This window comes from Muscardinus avellanarius (genome assembly GCF_963383645.1).
Source record: "Muscardinus avellanarius genome assembly, chromosome: 2".
In the NCBI taxonomy this organism is placed as follows: domain Eukaryota; kingdom Metazoa; phylum Chordata; class Mammalia; order Rodentia; family Gliridae; genus Muscardinus; species Muscardinus avellanarius.
Genome location: NC_137787.1, coordinates 200226337 through 200249980, shown reverse-complemented (window position 1 = coordinate 200249980; position 23644 = coordinate 200226337). Strand labels below are relative to the sequence as shown.

The 23644-nt window shown below is 50.8% G+C and overlaps 1 protein-coding gene across 1 annotated transcript in view; it reads left to right on the top strand.

Annotated features, from left to right (window-relative positions):
* The window catches only part of COL4A1 (collagen type IV alpha 1 chain), a gene marked incomplete at both ends in the record, with an annotated part of 140888 nt that overhangs the window by 82542 nt on the left and 34702 nt on the right, over positions 1-23644 (top strand). Inside the window, 22 exons of the mRNA XM_080688873.1 lie at positions 3135-3224; positions 3315-3359; positions 4272-4316; positions 4416-4478; positions 4895-4948; positions 5084-5110; positions 5740-5823; positions 5909-5971; positions 7346-7381; positions 7899-7940; positions 8955-9041; positions 9497-9523; positions 9670-9720; positions 9947-9991; positions 10069-10122; positions 12345-12386; positions 15894-15978; positions 16290-16325; positions 17066-17230; positions 20573-20668; positions 22799-22882; positions 23249-23319. Coding sequence (XP_080544999.1) covers positions 3135-3224; positions 3315-3359; positions 4272-4316; positions 4416-4478; positions 4895-4948; positions 5084-5110; positions 5740-5823; positions 5909-5971; positions 7346-7381; positions 7899-7940; positions 8955-9041; positions 9497-9523; positions 9670-9720; positions 9947-9991; positions 10069-10122; positions 12345-12386; positions 15894-15978; positions 16290-16325; positions 17066-17230; positions 20573-20668; positions 22799-22882; positions 23249-23319 — 1392 coding nt within the window. The remainder of the gene's footprint in view (positions 1-3134; positions 3225-3314; positions 3360-4271; positions 4317-4415; positions 4479-4894; positions 4949-5083; positions 5111-5739; positions 5824-5908; positions 5972-7345; positions 7382-7898; positions 7941-8954; positions 9042-9496; positions 9524-9669; positions 9721-9946; positions 9992-10068; positions 10123-12344; positions 12387-15893; positions 15979-16289; positions 16326-17065; positions 17231-20572; positions 20669-22798; positions 22883-23248; positions 23320-23644) is intronic.

Below are 23644 nucleotides of genomic sequence, written 5' to 3'. Positions count from 1 at the left end.
GCAGAGACAGGAGGATCGCGCAGGTTCGAAGCCAGCCGCGCGCGCGGGCTTAGGAGACCCTGTTTCCAAATAAAAATGTAAAAATAGGTCTGGGAGTGTAGCCCGGAGGTAGAAGGGCTTCCAGGAACCCCAGTACCACCAAAAAAAAAAAAAAAAAAAAAAAAAGAATGGTGCCTTCACTAGCTCTGAAATGGATGCAAAAGGGCCGCTACCTGGGGCCTGGCATAAAGCTGGGGGAAGCCTTTAATAGTCTGAAAACCAGTTTGCTCTAGTGACCTACAAAAACAGGGCCCGAGTGTAGGCTGACCTCCTTTCTATTTCTGGCCCCGGTGCTGATTCAACGAGAGGCTGGTAGGAACCAGTTAATCTGGCTCTGGTCCCCATGCATTCCATGATGAAAATGAGAATCATAAAATCTTATCTTCACTGGTCTCCTACACTACTGCCAGTATTAATTAGGCACTAAAAATACTCTGCCAAACGCACCAGAGATCACACAGACGCACCTCGCCCATTCCCTCCCTGGCTCCTCTTGGGTTATTTGGGGCTATGCCGTTCAGTATTTATTTATTAGTTTACTTTTTGGACAGCTGTGTGCAGTTCCGTTGTTCTGAGTAGGATTTTCCCACATCTGAATGCTAGGTCCCCAGTGTGGTGACCGTGTGTAACCCGCGGCGTCAGCACTGCTGCGGTTATAGGGTTATAGCCCGCCGCCATTTCTGCAGGTTAAGGGTGAACTTATCTGGGTTGCTTGTTTGCACCAGAAATAAAATATTCCCAGCCTCAGCTGGCCTCAGGGAGCGGGGGCAGCGTCCACGCAGTCCTGTGGGGCCCTCGGCATATCCGCGTCTGTTCCTTCTGGTGGATTCCCATGCTGCTGGCCTCGGGCGCTCACACCACAGGCCTTCAGCCTCCTTAATCGACTTGCTATTTACCTCTCATGGCTTTGCAGCTTCTCTCCCCAGCTTCATTCTTGTATGCGAGTTTCTAGACTGCCCATCTCGGCTCCAACTGAGTGTACCTCCCATGGAGGCCAAGGCCGGCGTCTCAAGCTCAGCGCTGCGTTGCTGCCTTTGAAACGACACAGGGGCTGCCCTGCACCTGGACACCAGGCTGGGCCCATTGGTTGGGCAAGAAGGAGACTTTGAAAGCTCTCGCTTGTCTAATTTTGATGACGTGATGGTGGAGAGCTTTTGCGTCACTCCTGCTGGCCCTCACTTTAGGAAGCAGTGTTTATGTCACTTTCTGTCTGTTTATCCTTGCTTGGAACCAGTATAACTTAGAGAAAAGCACTGAACCCTAAACAATGTTGCCTGTGATCTCCAAAGTGCCTTGTGGTTTGGGGTCAGCTAACAATGGCTACTTATCTACCCAGTGTATATTGTGAGGTTGCATTGAAGTCCACACACTTGAGAGAAAGTAGGTTTTCCAGCTTTCTTATCACGACCATGAATGTTTTTACAGTGGCAATCTGGGCATGGCAGTCTTCCTAAAACATCACTTCCTTGGGTCCCCGGCTCCCTGTGCCCACAGAGAGAGCAGTTTCTCCAGGATCAAAGCTGGGGCCCTTCCTGGTCCCTTCCGCCTGCTGTGCTTCTCCTGCTGGCTGTTGTGACCACAGGACCTGGACGTCCACCCTCCGCCCTTTGCGCCTTCAGCCTGCATTTCCGAGTACTCTGCCTTCTCCCTCCTCCTTCCATATCTATTTTTCCATTCCTCTTTGAAGGGCCATCTGAGGACCCATGGTCCCACAAGTCTTTTTGACCATTTTCTGTCCTTTTTGAATGTGCTATAGCCCCTGTATGTTTGCCATGGTACCCAGAATAATAGTCCTTATTTTAAAAAGTTGTTTCCCCCCCCTTTTTTTTTACTCTATTGGGACAGAGATCATGATTACTTTTATCTTCCCTTTGCAAGAAACACTTCTGAAAAGGTGAATTATCAAAGCCCACCAGCATCTTGCAGGTGGCCCCAGCAACCTTCAGTATCTCTGATCACTGAGTCTCTGCTGATCTGACCTCAGAAAGGGATCTAATGAGAAAGACAGGACAGGGGTCTGCTCCTGAACCCCTAGCATGCTGTCTATGATAGACAACAAGAAGGTTCCATTAACTGAGCAAAAACATAAGCAACTCAGTGAAAATCCCACTTTTTATTATTTTATGTACCTGACAAAGTACTTAGCACTTAATGCATATATGTATATATACATATGTAAATGTGAAGTGTTGGGCCAGGTATCACAAATGAGTATTTCTTGCCCTCAAGAGCTTAAAATAGGGCAAAGTTCCTGAAATTGGAATCACCATTTACTCTTAGATACTCACTGTAGACTCTTGCAGTGTTAAATGGTACTTAGGAAAGTGGGGACATTTGTACTTGTTAGGGTCCTCTGAAGAAACAGAGCCAAAAGGATAGATGGTTGGAGGGTTGGATGGATGGGTTGGTGGGTGGGTGGATGGATGGATGATGGATGGATGGATGGACAGACAGATGAATGGTAGGTAGATGAATAGGTAGATGGGTGGATGGATGGATTGGTGATGGATAGGTAGATAGATGGACAGACAGATGAATGGATAGGTAGATGGGTAGATGGGTTGGTGGGTGGATGGATGGACAGACAGGTAAGTAGATGGATTGATGGGTAGATGTGTGGATAGATAGGTGGGTAGATGAGGGGGGATTCTTTATGAGGTCAGCTCCTATGATTATGAAGATGAAAAGTTCTATCCCCTCTCCAACTGGAAACTGGAAAGCCAGGGGAGCCAGTGGCATAGCTCCATCCAAGGTCTGAAAATGGGTTGGAGGCTGGTTCAAGTCCCTGAGTCCAAAGGCCAGGGAACCTGGAGTTTTCATGTCCAAGGGCAGAAAAAGACTGGTGTCAGCTCCAAAAGAGAGAGGGATTCATCCTCCCTCTGCCTGTTATATTGTCTGGCCCATCTGATTTAACAGTGGCCACCCACACTGACATGGACAGAGCTCTGGACTTAGTCCTCTGATTTAGATGCCAGTCTCTTCTGGAAACACCCTCACAGACCCACCCAGAAACCCCTTCACTTTGTCAAGCCGACACTTGCAGTCAGCTGTCACATCCTCCTTGCCCCTGTCTGACACATGTGTTTCTCTTTCAGGGAGAGAGGGGCCTTCCAGGGCTCCAAGGTGTCATTGGTTTTCCAGGGATGCAAGGACCCGAGGGGCCGCAGGGACCTCCAGGATTGAAGGTGAGCTGGACCGGGACAGGGTGCAGTGTGGGGGTGGCCAGCCTGTTCATGGGCGAGGTGGGCCATGACAGTGTCGCGGTTCTCTTCCAGGGCGATGCTGGAGAACCAGGACTTCCTGGAACAAAAGGAACACGAGTGAGTGCAGAGGGCCCTTAGAGTGGGCGGCGGTGTGTGCGGCACGGAGGGCTTCTGGAGTGAAGCTCGCCCCGGCCGTCCCGCCCTCCACTCACCCTCCTCCCAGCCTCTTGTTGGGCGCCAAGCTGTCCTGAGCTGCGGCCCTGTTCTGATGCCACCCCACATGAGTGGGCGCCCTGATTTGCTTTAAACTTGCTTTCTCCCATTTGTTACCGATGCGTCTTGTGCGGGACATATTTTGATGGAAGGGACAGTGAGTGAGCGTCCACAAGTCGTTAGAAAAAGGGACTTTGCTTCATGTGGGAGACGTGTTTTCAGAGCTAAGCGTGCTCTTCCTCTTTCATTCTGCCATCCCTGGAAAGAGCAAATGGCCATCTTTGTAAGAAAACGTGCGAAGTAGAAGAGGAAGCACTATGAAGCAGTGTCACAGCGTTAGCGGGGAGTGGGTGTCACCTGCCGGCACTGGTAGACACTCCTGGGACGTCTTGGGGCAGAAAGTCAGGAAGCAGCTCTCTATCTCTCTGGTGGAGCTGGCAACATGATTCTTTAGGATAGAGAAGCTGAGGATTCCAGCTGGAAGTAGCTGTTTCCCTCAAAGAACAGATGGTACTAAGTGTTTGCGATCTTAATATGAACTGCATATTACTTTTAACCTCATTACAAAAGATGAGGGCAGAGTGAATTTGTGCGTGCGCAGCCTTGATGGCGCAGTGCTGAGCCGCCGCGTTCCACCGTGGGCTGGCCCTGCTGTCCCGGCGGTCTGTCCCTAGGGCTGGCCCTCGGCTGCCTTTTCTGCAGATGGCTGTGTCTGCTCAGTGAGCAGGTTCTGAACTCCTAAGATGAGGGCACAACCCGGTTAACCAGGTGGATGTGGAAGGAGGAAGCTAAAGACGTTTATCTCTGTCCTTGCAGGGACCCCCAGGAATAGCCGGCTACCCGGGAAACCCAGGACTTCCCGTACGTATATGAAAGACGCTGTCCACTTTTGCATGAATGAACCGAATTCACCATCCGTCAGTTTATGCCAAGCTTATCTCTTCACCTGATCACTTGCAGGGTATTCCGGGCCAAGATGGTCCTCCAGGCCCCCCAGGTATCCCCGGATGCAACGGCACCAAGGTGAGCTTAGAGCCAAGCCCCTCCCCCCACAGCTCTGCCCAGAGGAGTTAGGAAGAGCTATTCTCTTTTATTTTCCATAACTGCAGGGTTTCTGAAAATTAATGCTTTATGTGATGAAAAAGGAAAGACGTAATTGTCTTTCTTTTTTTGTAGACTTTGATCCTAAAATTTCTTTTTAGAACTAGATGTCTGACCTTTACTCAGTTACAAAATTGAATGAGAACATCCTGTTAATGCGTCTTCGTCTCTATTCGTTATGCTATTAAGGACATCGATTCTTATATGAAATGGTGCCCAGTACTATAGGACAGTCCCTAGGAAATGTTTTTTAACCCAAAAATGAAGTTTCTCTGAAGGGGACAGAGTTGTCTTGAGAGCGTCTGGTGACATGTGAATGACCCTGCCATTTTCCCCAGGGAGAGAGAGGGCCTCTCGGACCTCCTGGCTTGCCTGGGTTCTCTGGAAATCCTGTGAGTATGGGCTTGCTAAGTCAGCATTTTTCTTTGGTTAAAATGCTCTCTCATCTTTTTGGTGCTCATATCTTAATGCTAATGATATTTTGAGAAAAACAAAAAGAAAACTAAAACTCCAACTTTCTTTTCTAGGGACCACCAGGGCTGCCAGGAATGAAGGTATATTCTATTCTGTCTTATCTTATTTACTTGATTGGATTACTTGCAGGGAATCAGTTGAAAGCAGAAGCCATAAAAACAGATTTACTCCGAATCACTTTAGCTAGTTGCCTGCCCATCAACGTATTTTCCTAAATTCTGTTATGTTAGAATTCAGAAACCATGTAACTACTCAGACTTACCTCGTAGAGCCTCTGTTGAGGCACGGGGCGCAGTTTCTAAACACAAGAGAAGGGTGGCACCCCAAGAGCCGGGGAGGGTGGCCAGTGCTCCTGGGTGTGATTCTACCTGGATTAGCCCAGCACTTGGCCAGTTTTTTCAAGACCCGACTCTTCCAGAGCCATGCCCCATGGAAGGACTCAAATTTTATCCTATTTGATCTGAATAGTTTCATTTAAATGCAGCCGTCTTTTCGTATGGTCTGGAATCTACAGTCACTTTATAAGAAGACCCAGAGTTACTGCAGGGGTCCGGGGGACCCAGTGCCTTAGTTCGCAGGCATGACCTTGGCTTCTCACGCCTAGGCTAGGGCCGGCCCCATCGAGTGAGCACACCTGGCCTGGGATGTCTGGAGCCTCCTTGCCTGGCCATCACTGTTTACACCATCCTCTTGTTTCTTCCTCTTCTAGGGGGATCCAGGTGAAATCCTTGGCCATGTTCCTGGAATGCTGTTGAAAGGGGAAAGAGGATTTCCAGGAGCCCCGGGGATGCCTGTAAGCACCTGGGGGTCTCTGTATAATGTGCTGAGTCGCCGCCTCCCTGGCAGCATTTTAATCTTTGCCTTTCCCTCCCATCAAGGGTTCACCAGGATTACCAGGGCTGCAGGGACCCGTTGGCCCTCCCGGATTTGCTGGACCGCCAGTAAGTCTGGGCACACCCCTCTGAGATAATCTGTAAGGACAAGGTGGGCAAAGGGTGGGGATGAGTTAAAATCAGATAAGAACTGAGACTGTGGTACGGCATCTTATTTTGGCTATGGAAAATCTGCTTCTTTCTCATGGAAATGGTCTGCCAGTCCCCTGGACTGTGGGAAAGGGATGCTAACTGTACCACCTACTGCGGGTGCAGGGGGTGGCATACCTAGAAAGGGGAAGGTCAGGGCACCAGGGCTGCTGGGCTCCTGTTGAGTTCTGTGGACTTGGGCGGCAGATCTGGAAGAGGACAGGGCGGCTCTGCCCTCGACAACCTCACCGTCTGCAGGGGATGGAGACGGGAACCACGCCAGATGGCCCAGGGGTGCCATGCGTGTGAGCAGATCTGTCGCGTATACCATAGACTTCATAGCGAGTGCCCAGATGTGACTGTTGGGGACCACGCCTCCCTGGGCTCTTTACATCTGACACTCAGTAGAGTCTTACCGCTGCCCCATCCTGGAGGGCACGCGGAGGTCACCATGAGAGACTGAGGACCTCCAGCGCCACGTGTGAGGAGTGATGCTGCTCCTGTGTCCTCCTCACACGCTGGACTGGGCATCTTGTGATTTGCAGGCTTGTGTTTTTAATTCATTCCCTTTTCTTTTTTGTAAAATCCAGGAGTTCTCCTGCCATTTTTGTAAATAAGTGAGCTTTTTTCATGAGTAAACAAGGACCAGTTTTTTTTTTTTTTTTTTTTTTTTTTTTAATGGTTGTAAGCCTCGTGTGGTGGTGTATGCCTGTAATTCCCGTACTTGGGAGGCTGAGACAGGAGGACTACAGGCTTGAGGACAGCCTCAGCAAGTAGTGAAACTCTCATCAACCTAGTGAGATCTTATCTTCAAATAAGAAATAAAATCAGACTGGGGTTATAGCTGGCAGGTAGAATGCCTCTGGGTTCAATCCCAGTACCACACACACACAGACAGGGGAAACTTGTTTTGATTTGCTACAATCCACTCCCCTGACAAGCCATCAGTTTTTAAAGATAAAAACACCTCCCTGGAGTGGACAAATGCTATTTCCAGACAGGAAGCTCCGCCCTTGGGAGCGGGGCTTTCATGCACTGAGCAGTGTATCTTGTCACTCTCTGAGTCACTGGAGTCCTAGGGGCGTGTCTAGGATGTTGAGGTGTTTCTGCCTTTATTAATAATTCTCCTGGCCCCATTTCTGGCTATTTTTAAGGCTTTACAGTTCTGCAGCGCAGAGAAGACAGTAACAAACAATCGTGTCCATCACAAATTCTCAGGATAACTTTGGCTTGAAGAACGTGAAGCTAACTGGGGTTATGAATCATATTTAATTAAAATATTCTTTCTTCCAGGGACCCCCAGGCCCTCCTGGCCCTCCAGGTGAAAAGGTAAATGAATTTTTTCATTTGTTGTCCTTTGGCCTGATAATCAGACTGTCATGGAATTTTCATAATTTATTCTGTATGTTGCTGTAAAGAATTTTGGAAAATTCTTTATCCTCCCCATCTGTCTGTCACCTGTTTATCTACCGTGTACTGTCTGTTTTCCTATCTCATCACCAGCGTCATCAGTGAGTGACCTGTCCATCATCTACCTACCATTTCCCACCACTCCATGCCCCTCTCCTTCCGTGCACCCAGGTCCTTCCTTTGGATTCCTGTAGTTTGATCTTTCCCTTAGCTTTCTAAAGCCAGAGTTTCAAAACCTTAAATTTGGAAACTTCTTCCACAACGATATTTTAAAGAGTCTCACAAACATCCGAGACAGCATGGCATTTCTGGACGTTTCTGATAGCGCGGGCAGGTTATTGCTGGAGATCTACGGTCTTGCTGAGTCTTGCCTGAGGCCTGAAGGACGGCTGAGCCAAGGGACACACTACTAATGGAGCCCGGTTTCCCTCCACAGGGGCAGATGGGCTCCAGCTTCCAAGGACCAAAGGGTGATAAGGTGAGCGCATGGAGCTTCCGAGTGTTTCCATGTTTAAAATTGCGGCTCTGAGCTGGGCCAGCTCTTGGACCCTTATCATCCTAGTTCCCCTTCTCTGCATGTTCTTGAGCTCTGGAGAGGTTTGCTTCACTGCTGGAATTGCTGAGTTTACTCTGGCGTACTGAATAAGTTGGCCTGGGCGTGCTGTGATGAGTGGAGGACGTGGTGGGGCTGTTCATTCTAAGGATCCTACACAGGCTTCATCCAAAGTGTCTGTCAGCAATAAAGCCAGGATGAATTCACAGTCTGCAGCCTCGCGGTGATGCGGCCGCAGTGAGAAGAAGGGTGTGCCCCAGGCGGCTCCTCCTGGCCTAGGTGGCGGGGGACCTGTGCCTGGAGGCAGGAGGTCTCAGATGGATTGGGGCAGGCAGCTTTATCCTGGGGGAAGCAGCCCTGGGCCGTGGTCCTCAGCTGTCCTCTCCAGCAGTGTTCCTGGCCAGACCAGCTCTGAGCCCAGAGGAGCTTTCTGCACTAGCTGCCCGCTGCCTTGTGGCCGTGTGGTAGGCGGCCTGCGCTTTTCTCCTCTAAGTTTTTTGGCCCAGTGGTTTCAGACGCTTAATACAGACGTGGCCTTGGCGCTCCACTGTTGCGTGCCTGGGTCCCTGTCTGCTGGGCTCACTTTCCTTCCGGGTGTTCCCAGCTGTCAGCTGCTTGGGAAGCGGGCTCCTGACGCTCGTCCTAGTTTGGGTCTACCGGAGAAGCCTCCTCCCTGCGAGCTCTTGTGGGCCGCGCCTCTCCTCTGTGTGGCTGAGTGCACGGTGGGTCCCCGTGCAGCACGGGATGTGCCTGCGGGTGCTCGGGCTCCTGCCCTGGGCGCGGGCTCCAGGTTGTAGAGCGCTCTGCCCCGGTGCTACCATGGAGCAGGCTACACCGACATTAGAGACCAGGGGCTTCGTTGTAGCGTTTACCACCCCCTCGGGTTTTCTTTTCACATTATTTTCATGCTGAATTAATCCCCAGTTTTTGCCTGAACAGGGGGAACAAGGAGTCAGCGGGCCTCCCGGGGTACCCGGACAGGCGCAGGTTAAAGAAAAAGGGGAGTTTGCCACGACAGGAGAGAAGGTACGTCTGGGCTCCAGGCAGCAGGTGCCGACTCCCTCACCCAGACACATGCTAAGGGGCGGGGGAAACTGAGTCAAAGTTCAGCCTCTCCAGCTGCGTTGACTCCCAGCCTAGAAAGCAGCCGTGTGGAGGACCCACTCCATACCACGGAGCCGCTTTAAGAGCAGAGGCGGCCGGGGCTGGGCGGCTTCCTGAGTGCTTCTGGTGTTGCAGGTCAGGTGGGCGGGCCGGGGACGGCTGAGGGGAGAAGGAGGCTCCCGGTCACCATGGTCAGGTGCAGCCATAACCCGCGCAGTGCCGGGAAGGGACTGCGGGAGAACAAAGGGCAATCTGTGGTTAATATGTCACAAGGAGCATTTTTTCTTTTGACATGTTCACTCTAGCTTATAAAAAACCCTGATGTAGCCGTTAGTGAATACTGATCTCTCTCTATCCCTCTCTTTAAATTCTTTTAGGGTCAAAAAGGTGAACCCGGATTTCAGGTAATGGTTCAGTTCCTGTCTATCCTTATTATTTTTATGCAGAAGACCATAATTTTACACTTTCCTAAATTAAAAAATGAATCAGTTAAATGAATGTTTTCCTTGTATGGCTGAAGGGCTCATCTCCCTCTCTTTGTTCCTTTAAGGGAATGCCAGGGATTGGAGAGAAAGGTGAACCTGGGAAGCCAGGGCCTCGAGTAAGTGCTTCCAAGCCTCTCCTTCCCAGCCCCGTCCTGCAGCACAGAGACGAGGATGGAGAGGTTGCGAGGGCCTCCCGGGCCCCGGTCCTGTCCGGGCCCACTGTTGGCAGGCTGCGGAGGGAGGGCGGGCTTGCGCAGGTGTGCTGGGAGCACCGCTTCGGCTTTGCTGCTGGTCCCGTCTCACTATGTTGGAAACACTAATGTTTACCTCCTCCCTACACAGGGAAAACCTGGCAAGGACGGTGAAAAGGGAGAGAAGGGGAGCACGGTGAGTGTCGTGCGGGCTCTGGGCACCGCGGCTGGCCCCTGAGCTGGTGACCACTGACCCGCTCCCTTTCTCCCCAGGGTTTTCCTGGCGACTCGGGATACCCCGGACTCCCAGGCCGGCAGGGCCCACAGGTACGTGGCGGCAGCTGGGAGTTTTCATCTTCACCTTGTGTAGTTCAATCTAGAGGGATCCTAATTTTTTCCCTAGAATAAAAAAAAATACTCTGGCCTTGAAGGAAAAAATAATTTCTGCTCAATGTGGGTAAAAATGCACTTTAGTGATTTTTTGGTATCCATACATTCTTTTTAAAGAAAACCCAAAATGTTCCACGTATTCAAGTTTCGATGTCTTTGTAAACGTTATTTTTTCCAAATTATCAATCAAGAGAGATGCAGAAGGGCATAGTGGAGAAGAGCAAACACGGCTAGTCTTTCTGTTACGCTCAGAAGTGGCCCAAGTTGGTGTTCCTCCGCACACAGTCATGCACTTTTTAAAAAGTGAGATTGAAGAAGACAGTTTGCTTTTCCACTTGACGATACGGGGGCTACGTGCCCGTTGTTCACGAAGGTTGTTATAATCAGGACTGCTTTTACGTCTACAGCTCTTACTTCACAGTATTTAGGCCATTTCAAATGTTTATCCTTGCAGTAGTTTGGGTCGCTTGTCTGATCATGAGGGCCATTATAAACTCCTCAGGGCATCATGGTAGGGTGCGTGTTTAGACTCTTTAAAGCTTTACAAAATGCCAACAGGTTCCCTCCAGAAAAGCGTTTCCCTCAGCTGGGGCCTTTCATTTGGCATCTGACTGTCTCCAACATTTGTCAGTCTGATAAGTAGAAAAAATTCACCATTAACAGAGAGTTTTAAAAGTAGGGGGAGACTTTTAAAGTTTACTTACAGAGGCCAGGAGCAGAATGGAGAAAGTCTTTACTATAGCTTTGAGAAAATAAACCCTGTACCCTGTAGACCTTTAAGTGATAAGTATATTTAGAATACAATGGCTAAAATTCTTTTTTTTTTTATTGGGTGCTGGATATTGAACTCAGGGCCTCACTCATGCTAAACACATGTTGTACCACTGATCTATATACCCAGCCCAGGAACTAAGATATTTTTGAAATGGTATATAAACATTTCAAAATCTCCTTTTTTTTTTTTTTGGCAGTACTGGGAATTGAACCCAGGGGCATTCTATGTCTGAGCTATAACCCCAGTCCTATTATTTTACTCTTTATTTTTAAACAGGGTCTCACTAAATTGCAGAAAGCTTCACTAAGTAGCTGAGACTGACTGTAAACCTGCCATCCTTCTGTCTCAGCCTCCCAAGTACTGGGATTACAAGCGTGCACCACCACACCCAGCCCCTTCTTGTATTTATATAAGAAAAACCAGAGCATTTAGTTATAGCTTATTGCCCACGTCTAATGTCTTAGTTTAAAAGAAAGAAACATACATTTATGGTATAGGATATATCTCTGGGAACTGTATGATTTCCAGGAATAGGAAATTCCTACATTTCCAGGAATAGGATTATGCCATGTACATCTTTGGTCTTTCTAAATTATTGTCATGATGTTCACATAAGAACATTAGCTATAAAAGGATTATTTCTTTGGCTTTTTTCATCTAATACGGATTAAACTAAGCTCCTGAATGATCAGAGTTTATCCACCAGTGTTTCCAGTTAAAACTGGATTTTATCTTATGATGCCCAGTGCAAATCTAGACAGTATTACAATGTAAAAACCTCATATAAAAGACTTAAGAAAATATGTCTAGAAATATTGCTTTCATGCCATTTGATTTAGTTTTTTCCCATGTTATTGAGAAAACCCATCGTGTAGCGGTTCACTGTCTGATTCTATTGACGTTCTCTGAGGCAGCGTGCGATCTGTATTCCGAATACTGTGCTCTCTGCCCCCAATGGCTTGCCTCCCATTTATGTTTTTTTTTAAATTTTTTATTGGTGCACTGTATTCATACATCATAGTGGGATACAAAAAACTTTTGTAGACATACATGCACACATCGCCCAGTCAGCCCCCCCACCCGATCCCCACCCCATTCCCTCCCCATCCCTCCTTCCCATGTTTGGCTTAGTGGTTGACATCTAGTCCATTTATGTTTTATAAAAACTTTTATTCCAGCATGTCTTGCTTATGTGAGGCAGAATAAGTGGTGGTCATTATTTTTTTTTTTAGTAGCCTCAGGGTGTTTAACTGATCACACCAAGATGCCCCAGGAAAAGACCATTTTAGTCTCTATTTTAGCAGAAAAAATGAGCTGAACTCTGCTGTCTGAAAGATGGCCCTCCTCATGACAACAGGCAAATAAAATCATCTTTTCTTTGTAGGGAGAAAAAGGCGATGCTGGTCCCCCGGGCCCACCTGGAGTTGTAAGTAGAAGCCTGCCGGTTGTCCATCCGTGAGCCCAGGCTGGTGACGTGGAGCCCTGCCACTGTCCCTAGCACGGCATTTTTATGCCAAGCAGCTGATGTTATTTAAAATTGCTTTATGATCTGTATTGTGCTCTTTTATAATATTTTGGTAATTTCTGCACCTCCGTAAGCCTCTGGACATGAAGAGGTTTGCCTAGGGATAATAATATTAGCAACCTATTTTTGGAACCTATTTTTGTTGTTTTGAATTGTCCATTAGCAGACATTTTAAGGAGAGAAGCTGATCGTCCAAACTCGACTATCTTAGCAAAGCACCTTGTATTTTTGCAACCGTTTTACTCCCTGTCCCTGCGCATATTTTTGCATATTTGCCATCTGGGAAACATTTTATGAACGTGGACACTGTCTGCATTTGCAGTGACCACTGTTCTGTGTGTGTGTGGTACTAGGGATTGGACCCAGGGGCAGTCTACCTCTGAGCTACGTCCCCAGCGCTTTTTATTTTGTATTTTGAGACACAGTCCTACTAGATTGTCTTGAGTTTCACTCGGTTGCTGAGGCTGGCCTCAGACCTGTGATCCTCCCGTCTCAGCCTTTCAAGTACTGGGATTATGGTGTGCCTCCTCTGCCCGGCTGCGCTGGTCATTTTAATGTCCGCCTGTGCGCTGTGCTGCAATCCCTTTGGCTACGTTGTCCCACATCTCTCTTGAGAGAGGAGAAGTGTGGCCGTCCCCGCATACGTTGGTGTCCTCATGGTGCCACAGGGAATAGAGGATGAGTGTGTGCATGCGTGTGTGTGCGTGTGTATGCGCATGTGTGTGTGCATGTGCTATGTGTAGGTGAACCTGTCATTGTGTTTGGAGGCTGAGTCATCTTTTCCTAACCTACATTCCAAGAAATAGGATTGTGGCATCAAAGAACTGAACTTTTATTTATTTATTTTTTTGGTGCTACTGGGGTTCCCGGAAACCCTTCTACCTCTGGGCTACACTACCAGACCTATTTTATATTTTTTAAATTTGGAAACAGGGTCTCTCTTAAGCCTGCACAGCTGGCTTTGAACCTGCGTGATCCTCCTGTGCTCCGCTTCCCAAGCGTGGGGATTACAAGCGTGCGCCACCACGCCCGGCCTGAACTTTCTTTTTTATTTTATTTTAATTTTTGGTTCTGGGGGTTCTTGTACTTTCAATCTACCTCTGAAAGTACATTTTTTCTTCTTCTCTTTCTCCTCCTCCTCCTCTTCCTCCTCCTCCTCCTTCTCCCTCTCCCTCTTCTTCCTTTCCTCCTCTTCCTCCTCCTCCTCCTCCTCTTCTTCCTCCTTTTCTGTCTCCCTCTCACTCTTCTTCCTTTCCTCCTCCTCCTCCATCTCCCTCTCCCTCTTCTTCCTTTCCTCCTCCTCCTCCTCCTCCTCCTCCTCCTCCTCCTCCTCCTCTTCCTCCATCTCCCTCTCCCTCTTCTTCCTTTCCTCCTCCTCCTCCATCTCCCTCTCCCTCTTCTTCCTTTCCTCCTCCTCCTCCTCCTCCTCCTCCTCTTCCTCCATCTCCCTCTCCCTCTTCTTCCTTTCCTCCTCCTCCTCCTCCTCCTCCTCCTCCTCCATCTCCCTCTCCCTCTTCTTTGTCCCTCCTCCTCCGTCTCCCTCTCCTTCTCCCTCTTCTTCCTTTCCTCCTCCTCCTCCTCCTCCTCCTCCTCCTCCTCCTCCTCCTCCTCCTCCTCCTCTTCCTCCATCTCCCTCTCCCTCTTCTTCCTTTCCTCCTCCTCCTCCATCTCCCTCTCCCTCTTCTTCCTTTCCTCCTCCTCCTCCTCCTCCTCCTCCTCTTCCTCCATCTCCCTCTCCCTCTTCTTCCTTTCCTCCTCCTCCTCCTCCTCCTCCTCCTCCTCCTCCTCCATCTCCCTCTCCCTCTTCTTTGTCCCTCCTCCTCCGTCTCCCTCTCCTTCTCCCTCTTCTTCCTTTCCTCCTCCTCCTCCTCCTCCTCCTCCTCCTCCTCTTCCTCCATCTCCCTCTCCCTCTTCTTTGTCCCTCCTCCTCCGTCTCCCTCTCCTTCTCCCTCTTCTTCCTTTCCTCCTCCTCCTCCTCCTCCTCCTCCTCCTCCTCCTCCTCCTCCTCCATCTCCCTCTCCCTCTTCTTTGTCCCTACTCCTCCGTCTCCCTCTCCCTCTTCTTCCTTTCCTCCTCCTCCTCCTCCTCCTCCTCCTCCTCCTCCTCCTCCTCTCTCCTCCTCTTCCTCCATCTCCCTCTCCCTCTTCTTTGTCCCTCCTCCTCCGTCTCCCTCTCCCTCTCCCTCTCCTTTCTTCCTCCTCCTCCTCCTCCTCCCAGAGTGTCACTAGGTTGCTAAGGGTCTTTCTAGGTTGCTTGCTTGGGCCTCCAGCTTGATATCCTCCTGTCTTAGCCACCCAAGTCCTGGGTTTACAGTGTGAGCCTCCACGCGTGCTGAGCTGAGCCTTCTCGGGGCCTTAGTGCTTCTATGCGTTTTTTTGGCTCCATTGTCTGCACTTGTGATCACACTGTGGCATCTGAGGATCTTTTTTTCCTCTCAATCTCATCTGTTTATTTTTTTTTCATACAAGGTTTTTATTTCTTTTCTTTTTTTTTTTTTTTTTTGGTGGTACTAGGGGTGGAACCCAGGGGGTTGGTTTTCTACCTCTGGGATATACTCCCAGACCTATTTAATATTTTATTTGGAAACAGGGTCTCACTAAGTTGCTGAGAGCCTCACTAAGTAGCTGAGGCTGGCTTCAAACCTGTGCAATCCTCCTGTCTCAGCCTCCCAAGCACAGGGATTGCAAGTAACTGTCACCACGCCTGGCAGTTACTTCATTTATAATTGACAAGTAAAGGTTGTAAATACGGTGTACAACATGTTTTGAGACATGTACACATCATGGATTGGCTAAATCAAGATACTTAGCAGCATATTTGAAAATTATTTCAAATTAAAATAAAAATCCATTAGCTTAATGTACAGGGGAATTTTATTTCACTGGCACTAGCAATGTTTGCCTCTGCCATTTTTCTTAAATTTTGGTAATTTAGAGTCAGAGTGAATTGGTTTCCTTCTTTTTAATTGGGCCAAGAGTTGCTTTCCTCTTGGCCTGTTCTCTGTGGTTTTAAGGAAGTGCACACTTTTGGTCCTTAAGATAAAAACCGTGAGTGTTCCTGTTCCTGAGCCCGAGGAGTCTGAAGGTGTCCCCAAGGCCGTCCTGTCACGTAGAGCATTTATTTTGTGCCTTGTGTATACACTGGACATTCTGACCCTGAATCTTAGCCTGACGTTGCTGTGACTTTTCTCTGGAGACCCCAGCGCTGCAGGAAGCCCACCGTAGGAGACTGCTCTGCAGAGACTCCTGCCCGACAGTCACGCAGTCATCTGCGTGTTTTTCAGAGGCCACCACTGCTTCCTTGTTCTCTTTCTTGAAGTTATGCAAAGGTGTTGATTTTTCCACCCATGCTGGCATATAATACAAGACCAGCCACTCCTGGGCCACAATCTTTTTTTCTGTCATGCAGGTTATAGGCACTGGACCTCTGGGCGAGAAAGGAGAGCGCGGGTACCCAGGGACCCCCGGGTTAAAAGGAGAGCCAGGCCCTAAAGGTACCGGCTTGCCCTTCTACCTGCCCTCCCTCTTCCCCTCTCTCCCTTCCTCCTTTCCCCCTTCCCCTCTTCTCTTCCTCTCCTCCACATTTCCCTTTCTCTCTGTTGAACGTGTTCCTACCTCTCACGGGGCTGTCTGCTGAGCTGTCTCCTTGAGTCTGTGTGCAGAGCGTGGCTTCCCTCTGGGGGACGCTCCTGTGGCCCCGCCTCTGTCCTCCCTGTCCCTGGGGAGGGGCAGGCTCTGGCAGTCAAACAGAAAGGTCTCTGCATGGTGGACCGTGCATTTTGTTCAACTCTCTTTCTCTTTTAAGGTTATCCCGGAATCCAAGGCCAGCCTGGCCCTCCAGGTGAGAACTCTTGGCTAATTGTAACCTGTTAGTTTTTGTAGCATAAGTATACTCTTCTCTGTGGTTCATGTTGTGGCCGTGTTTATCTCATACATTAGGTATTTGTATAAAGTGGGTAGCCGTGCCATCACACGCGTTTCTAGACAGGAAAGCAAACTGTACCCCAGATGTGTGTTCGCCCTGTGCTTTGTAAGTCACAGAGCGGCATGCAGTTCACAGATGGCCACGCCATGGATGGACCTCTGCCTCCCTGCAGGCCCTAGTCTGCCTCTGGCTCGGTCTGTGCGCCAGGATTCCCAGGACCCTCCTCCCCCACAGGCGTGTGCTGCCCATAGAAGCCCCTCTCTGGCACAGCACACTCTTCCCAGAATGTCTCTGGGAAGTTTCTCATGGTGACAAGGCCCCAGCCACTTCCTCAGATTGACAGTCCAGCCCTGTCTCCTGCCTCGGGTGACATTTTATGCACCTGTTCCCCAAGTAGAAATGGAACGCCCTCATAGCCTTGGCTTTCATCTGGGAATATCACCTGCGAAGCACACTCAGACTGTGATGTCTCCCAACCGCTCCTTTCCTGGTAGTTGGTTGTAGGAGACACTTGGGGCCCCGCGTGTGCACAGCGGGAATTCGTGTTGCTCCTCGGAGCAGCTCCCTGCTCACACTGAGGCTGGCAGTCGTCTTCCCTGGGGCGGAGGGGAGGGACAGCCTGTGCTGGAGATGTCACGTGGCTTTGTGCTTTGCAGGCTTCTCAGTTCCAGGCCAGGCCGGTGCCCCTGGCTTCCCTGGCGAGAGGGGAGAGAAAGGCGACCAAGGCTTCCCAGGAGCATCTCTGCCGGGACCCAGTGGAAGGGATGGGCTGCCGGGGCCTCCTGGGCTTCCCGGCCCCCCTGGGCAGCCAGGCCACACAAGTAAGTCTCCCCTGGGGGGCTTCACAGTCCTGCCGCTGCGGGGGACTGGGGTGTAGCCAGGCAGGCACCATGCTCCCAGAGCCAGAGGGTCAGGGAGTCTCGGCTGAGTGAGCATAGTCAGTTACTCATTTTCTGCTTGGGTAGCTTTGCAGAATTAACCATGCTACAAGAGAGAATTGTTAAAATAAAAAATAAAGTTGGCTTAAAGGAATGGGTAACATGTTAACCAGCTACGTGTCTCCTGGCAGCTAAGGCGAAAGCTAAGACAGTTGAGTTGTATTTTTTTTTTTATTGAACACTGTATTGCACTTGGTCTAGAGATACTGTACGTGATCATATGAAGACACAAACACACACAAAACAAGGAAAGGGGACTGCATGGGTACACCGCACCAGTGTATGTTGTGAGTCACTGAAGGACTTCACATCTGAGCCGTGCATCTGAAGCATTGTCCAGTATCAGCTTCTATAAGAGCAGAGTAGCAATCCCATTACGGTGGCTTTGAGTTCATAGGATTATGAGCTCAAGATTGGGAGGGAAGATTCGTGGGAGGGACGGGGTTGAAGCGTGCTTGAAGTGTGGCAAGTGAATCCTCGTGGGAGGGAAGGGGTCCCGTGGGCTACGGTGGCCCACAAAGGGCAGGCTGGAGGACTGATTCCAGACGGGCACTTGGCTGGGGCGGGATCCACGTGGATGTGGCTGGGAAAGCAGAGGCCCACAGATGGTTTTATGGACCTTCCTCCTCTCCTGTGATTGTGTGAGATGTGAAGTGTGGATGCTACGAGATCCCAGACAAGGTTGTGGGCATCAGAGGGCCTCGGGGCTCCTAGTTCACTGGGCTTGGGGAGCCTGTGGCATGGCAGGCCTGTGCTGGAAATGCTAACACATATCACCCCATCCCTGGGTAGAACAGGCGTTCTGTGGGAAGACGAGTATAATGGAGCTGGTGAATTATGTGGGGCATAGGTGTTGATAGTACAGGGTCAGCATTAGCAAGAGAAAGCAGCGTGCTTTCAAAGAGTGACGGGGAGGCAGGCAGTGCGGAAGCCGCGGGAAGCCTGGGAGAGCACGGTTTTGGGCATTTGTAATTTGTAGGTTCTACAACATGAACACATTTCATATAACACTGGAACTTTCCATCCCTGCGACGGCGTGGGCCGTGTTCGCATGCTCTCTGCCGCCCGCTCTTCTAGTTTGCCCTTGTAGTCGATGTCAATGAAGTCACCCCCAGGTTTGGCATATTAAGTGATAATCCACAAGTGAGATGTGTGTTCAGATTGATGGTGTATGCTAAAGAGGCTGGCGCTGCAAACTGTCGCTGGCCCGGGACCATCGGTAGCTCATTAGCCACGCAGTGAGAGTTCTGCATCCCAGTTCTGCAACTGGTGTCCTCTCCCAGGTGGCCGTGGCCAGCTCGGCGCCACCTGTGGCTGTGACACCCCCTGGGAGCCGGTGCTGGGAAATGTGGAGTGAGCCCCGTGTTTCAGAATGTCCCCGAAACAGTCGCTGTACTCCTGCTGTGGATCTGAAGTTGTTTTAAATTCCATTCAGTGAGGAGGTAGCATTGATTTTATTTGTACCAGGATGGTGAAGGTGCTGGTTGAGTTGACACAGGCATGAGGAATCTTCCAGAAAAAGAATAGATTAATATTCATAAAACTTTATTCCAGAGTTGATATACCCTAGGCTTGTAGGGCTGGGGACCGTGGGTTTTTTGCAGGCATGAAATTTCGGGATTGCTCTTGAAAGCACAGGAATGGAGTCCTCTTTGTCTCAGATAGAGTCTCCGTTGTGCCTGGATGGGAGAGCAGAGGTGGACGGGGCTGAGACAGCACCACAACTGAGACTTCCTGGCTTCTGGCCTTTGGTGGGAGAAGCTTGTAGGAAAACAAATCAGGCCGAGTGTGGTGGCGCCTACTTGTAATCCCAGTACTTTGGTGGCTGAGACAAGAAGATCATAGGCTTGTGGCCAGCCTTGGCAAGTTGATGAGGCCCTCCACAACTTAGTGAGAACCTGTTTAAGAGTAAAAAAAAAAAAAAAAAAAAAAAAAAAAAAAAAAAAAATAGGGACGGGGTGTAGCTCAGTAGAGTGGTGTTGGGTTCAATCCTCAGCAACAAAAATCAATCACTCAGTTAGTCCATGAGTAATGCATCAGCAGCGTGCAAGCAGGAAAGTTTCCTCCTTGACTTGAGTTCTTACACATGGAAGCTAACTTCTTTAGCTGAGTTCTAAGCCAAGCCACGAAGCAGAGGGCTCAGCTCTCTTTGGGGGCATTCCTGTGCTATCTGGGGTGGGGAGCTGGACAGGTTGACCCTGGTTAATGGATCCACATTAGAGGGAGAGCCCTGCCTGGGAAGGGCCCAGCCCAGACCCTGGTCCACCTACCGCAGGGACTCGGGGCGTCCAGATGCCCAAGGCTCCTGGCTTGGGTTCTTTCCCCTCAGGAGGAGGCAGCGTGGAGGAGGGGGGAGGGAGCTCCCCAAGCTCCTGCAGTCTGCCCACCTGCTGTGATAGGCCCTGGGTGGAGGAGCTACTCTCCTTCCCCTCTCCTTCCCCTGCAGAGATACTGGAGAAGGAAGCACAAGCTCTCAGCGTGGATCTGAACTGCAAAACAGTATTCCTTTCCTAGAGCCACGCAGATGGCATTTGCATCACTGCCATGCCTCTTTATATACATGACGCCCAGAATTGAGTATCTACAGAGAACTAGCGACACTCCCCCCGCGGACGGCCTGCTTCTCCCCAGGAAGGGCTACTTGTGTAAATTTGCCTAGGAAGAAAAGGAGTCAGTCATCCTCGTCTTAGCATTGACTTCCATCACGCCCACGACTGGCTGGCATGTCAGCTTCTCTCTCTGTAGTACTGGGGATTGGGCCCAGAGGCATTCTCCTCTGAGCTCCACCCCCAGCCCTAGTTTATTGTTCGAAACTGGGTCTTGCTAAGTTGCTGAGGCTAAATTCAAACCTGGGATCCTCCTGTCCAGCCTTCTAAGTGCTGAGATTCCAGGCCTGGCCACCAGGCCTGGCAAGCCTCAGTTTCTTAATCTGTAAAATAAGGTATGTGCTTTACAAGAAGATGAAGCGGCAGGGCTGACGAGGGCTCCTGAGCTGACGCTGCAGTGGAGTCTGGGAAGCAGAGGCGTGGGCAGAGGTCCCCAGGGTGGGGGGTCGCCCTCCCTGTGAGCTGGGCGTGTGTTTCACTTTAACATCCTAGGCTTGTTAAACCTAAGTTAAATTTCTAAAACTTACCCACCAGCCTCAAATATTTTGGATTAGGAATTGAATTAGAGGAAATAAAAATGCCTTACCCCAGTCCTATAACTTTTAAATATAACTTTCAGACGGCATCGTGGAGTGTCAGACTGGACCGCCTGGTGACCAGGGCCCTCCTGGGACTCCGGGACAGCCGGGACTGACAGGAGAAGTTGGAGAGAAAGGTGAGAAGTTTTAGTTTTTTATAAAAGTGACGGTTGTGTTTGTGCCTATGAATGCATCTGTACAGATTTGCCTGGGCTTTGGAGTTGGGTTGGGTAGAGCTCAGGTAGATTCCCTTTTCCCTTTATCTGCAACTCTCACTGGAACCCATTCCCAGAATAAGCGTCTTCCTCCAACACAGCTGAGGTTGCCCTGAACTTCGTGAGAGAGCTGTGACGGGGGCACAGGGTGGAGACTCGCCCCGAAGGTCCCGGTGTTGCTCTTCAGCCCTGGTCTCTGGGCCAGTCTCGCCGCTGCGGCCATCGCCAGCAAGTTAAATGCTCAAACGATTTGCCCAGCTTTCCAGTTACAAAGTTTGAAAGTTTCATTCTCAAAGAATGCATGGATTCCCTTGAGCCAAGGCACACATCTGTACGTGCAGGGTGCTGTTCCTTGAAGCAGTGGGCGTGAGCAGGTCTCCTGTGGAGGGATTAACCAGCTTCACTCTTGGCTGTCAGTTTTCATCTTCAGCCCGTTGAGATGTTTCCTGTAGTGCATTTATCTCTTCAGCTGTCTTGAACACAGCGGGGGTTGTCAATAGCTAACACTGTCCTGTCTTCGAGTGAGACAAGCAGTGGCACTCTGGTGGTCTTGTAAAACCATCCCCATCGTGTGCTGTTTCTGGTTGGGATCCTAAAGCATTTTTGGTCTTCAAAGGCCTAAACCATCAATATCGATGGCAGAGGGCATCAGAGGGCAGCTTGGACTCAGGAGAACCATATCAATCATCGGAGCCTAGACGGCCGTGATCTCAGACGTCAGCGCAGTGGTGCCACCAGTTAGAGCCTGCTTGCTCTTGGGTCTTACTGGAAACTCTCCTTACTGGGTGTTCACTACTTTCTGAGCTAGGTGTTCTGTTTGCCAACAGATCCAATAGCCAGAGTTATTTATCTGCCCCTGGAATCCCAGAAGTGTCTTTCTTTCCATCGCCTTGGTACTCCTGCACAGCACTTGGGGCTAGCGCATGGCTTCTCTCTGCCCATCTCGAGCCTGGAGGGCAGGGACCCCCTCGGAGACCCACGTGCCCAGAACTTAGCTGGATCATAGCAGGGCTGCACAGCATCCCTCCCTGTGGGCTCCCAGGTGCCCGAGAGGAACGTGGCGTGGCAGTGCGCGCCCCACACCGCGGGGCCGTGCTGAGGCATGGTGTGCAGCCACGCTGGCTGTGGTGGGCGCTGCTAGCCCAGGTGACAGACCCTCTGCCTCCTTGAGCTGAGCTCCTGCCCAGCATGATTGCTCCATGTGAGCCTGCTTTGTTCCTGGAAAGCAAACATTTTAGAATGTAAGGCTTAGGTGTAACTCAGGGTTCTTCTGATCAAGGCTGAAGATGCTACAATTGGCAGAGATGCGTCCCCCAGCTCCGCTGCTCCGGCCGCAGCCTCCCTGCCTATCCGCTGCTCCGGCCGCGGTCTCTCCGCCTATCCGCTGCTCCGGCCGCAGCCTCCCTGCCTATCCGCTGCTCCGGCCGCGGTCTCTCCGCCTATCCGCTGCTCCGGCCGCGGCCTCCCCACCTATCCGCTGCTCCGGCCGCGGCCTCCCCACCTATCCGCTGCTCCGGCCGCGGCCTCCCCGCCTATCCTGGTGCTGGGTGGATATTTCCTCCTGCTCTTGTAGCTGCTTCTTCACATTGATCGTCCTCAACCAGGCAGAAGGACTGAAAGCCCAGGAGCTTTTGCTCATGTCCAATAAATGACACTAAAGCAAAGAGGAAAGAGATGGGCGCGTTAGGACCAGACACAGAGTTACAGCGGTCAAGTCTTTTGGGGCCGAAGGCGACACCGAGTTCTTGGGTTAATTTTTGTCATGGTGGCCCCTTCCCTTGTCTCTGGGGAGAGACAAACATGTGCTAAACCTGTAAGAGGTCCTGGGAGAGTACAGAGGACAGTGGCATGTTTAATGACAGCGAGAGGCCCTTCTGGAGCTGGGCTTCAGCCCACCGCAGGGAGTGCTGGGAAGGGCTGCTGCTGAGGGGGAAAACTTGGGTGTAATGGGAACCCTGATGGCCGACTCCCCTTTCCTGGCCTCTCAGCACACGGTGGGGATGCTGCTGGCCTGGCCTGCCCCATGTAAGCAGCCTGTGTTTCCTTTTTCAGGTCAGAAAGGAGACAGCTGCCTCACGTGTGACATGGAAGGACTTCGAGGCCCCCCCGGGCCACAGGGGCCTCCGGGAGAGATCGGTAAGGCCCAGCCAGGGCAGGACAGTGCGGCACCAAGTCTGCCTCTGGGACTTGACCAAGACGGAGCTGGTCTGCATCCTTGGCCTCAGAAAGCCTTCCTAATCAGAGGACAGTAGCATGATGGGTCAGCTCTACAGATTTAGATCCAAGGATGCTGTAGGGTTTCCCCACAGGCCTGGGCCGGGGGCAGGTGGGCCGCCCTGCCTCAGCTGCTTGGCTCAGGGGGCTCAGGCTTCATCCTCAGGGAGTTTTAGCCTTCATTCTCTGGGATTCTCCCAACAGCTATGGGCTTGGTAGCAAGACTTTGACACCATGGAATCTCGGGGGAAATCGTCTCATGCTTGTGGTTCTCCTCTCTCTCCAAAGGTTTCCCGGGACAGCCAGGGGCCAAAGGCGACAGAGGTTTGCCTGGCAGGGATGGTCTTGAAGGATTGCCGGTAAGTACACCTGTCTGAGTTCAGGCACCTATTGGAAACCGCCACCCCATGAGCCATCGCAACCTCGTGGAGATGAAGGACCTTGGGGGAACCTGGGAGTTCCCACGTGGCCTTCCTTGTGTGTACACGCTGAGCCCGGTTCCTGTCCCAAGCAGGGCCCATGTAGTCTCCTCAGGGGAGATGCTGCCTGGGGTTCAGGTGCAGCCACGTGCCCGGCATCCTGGTTCTTGGTTCAGATGGTGCCTGAGTCTCTGCGCAGCGCCGCAGAGCTCAGTTGCCGTCTCCGCATCTCCTTGGTCTCAAGGTTCTCCTAAAGGATTGCAAA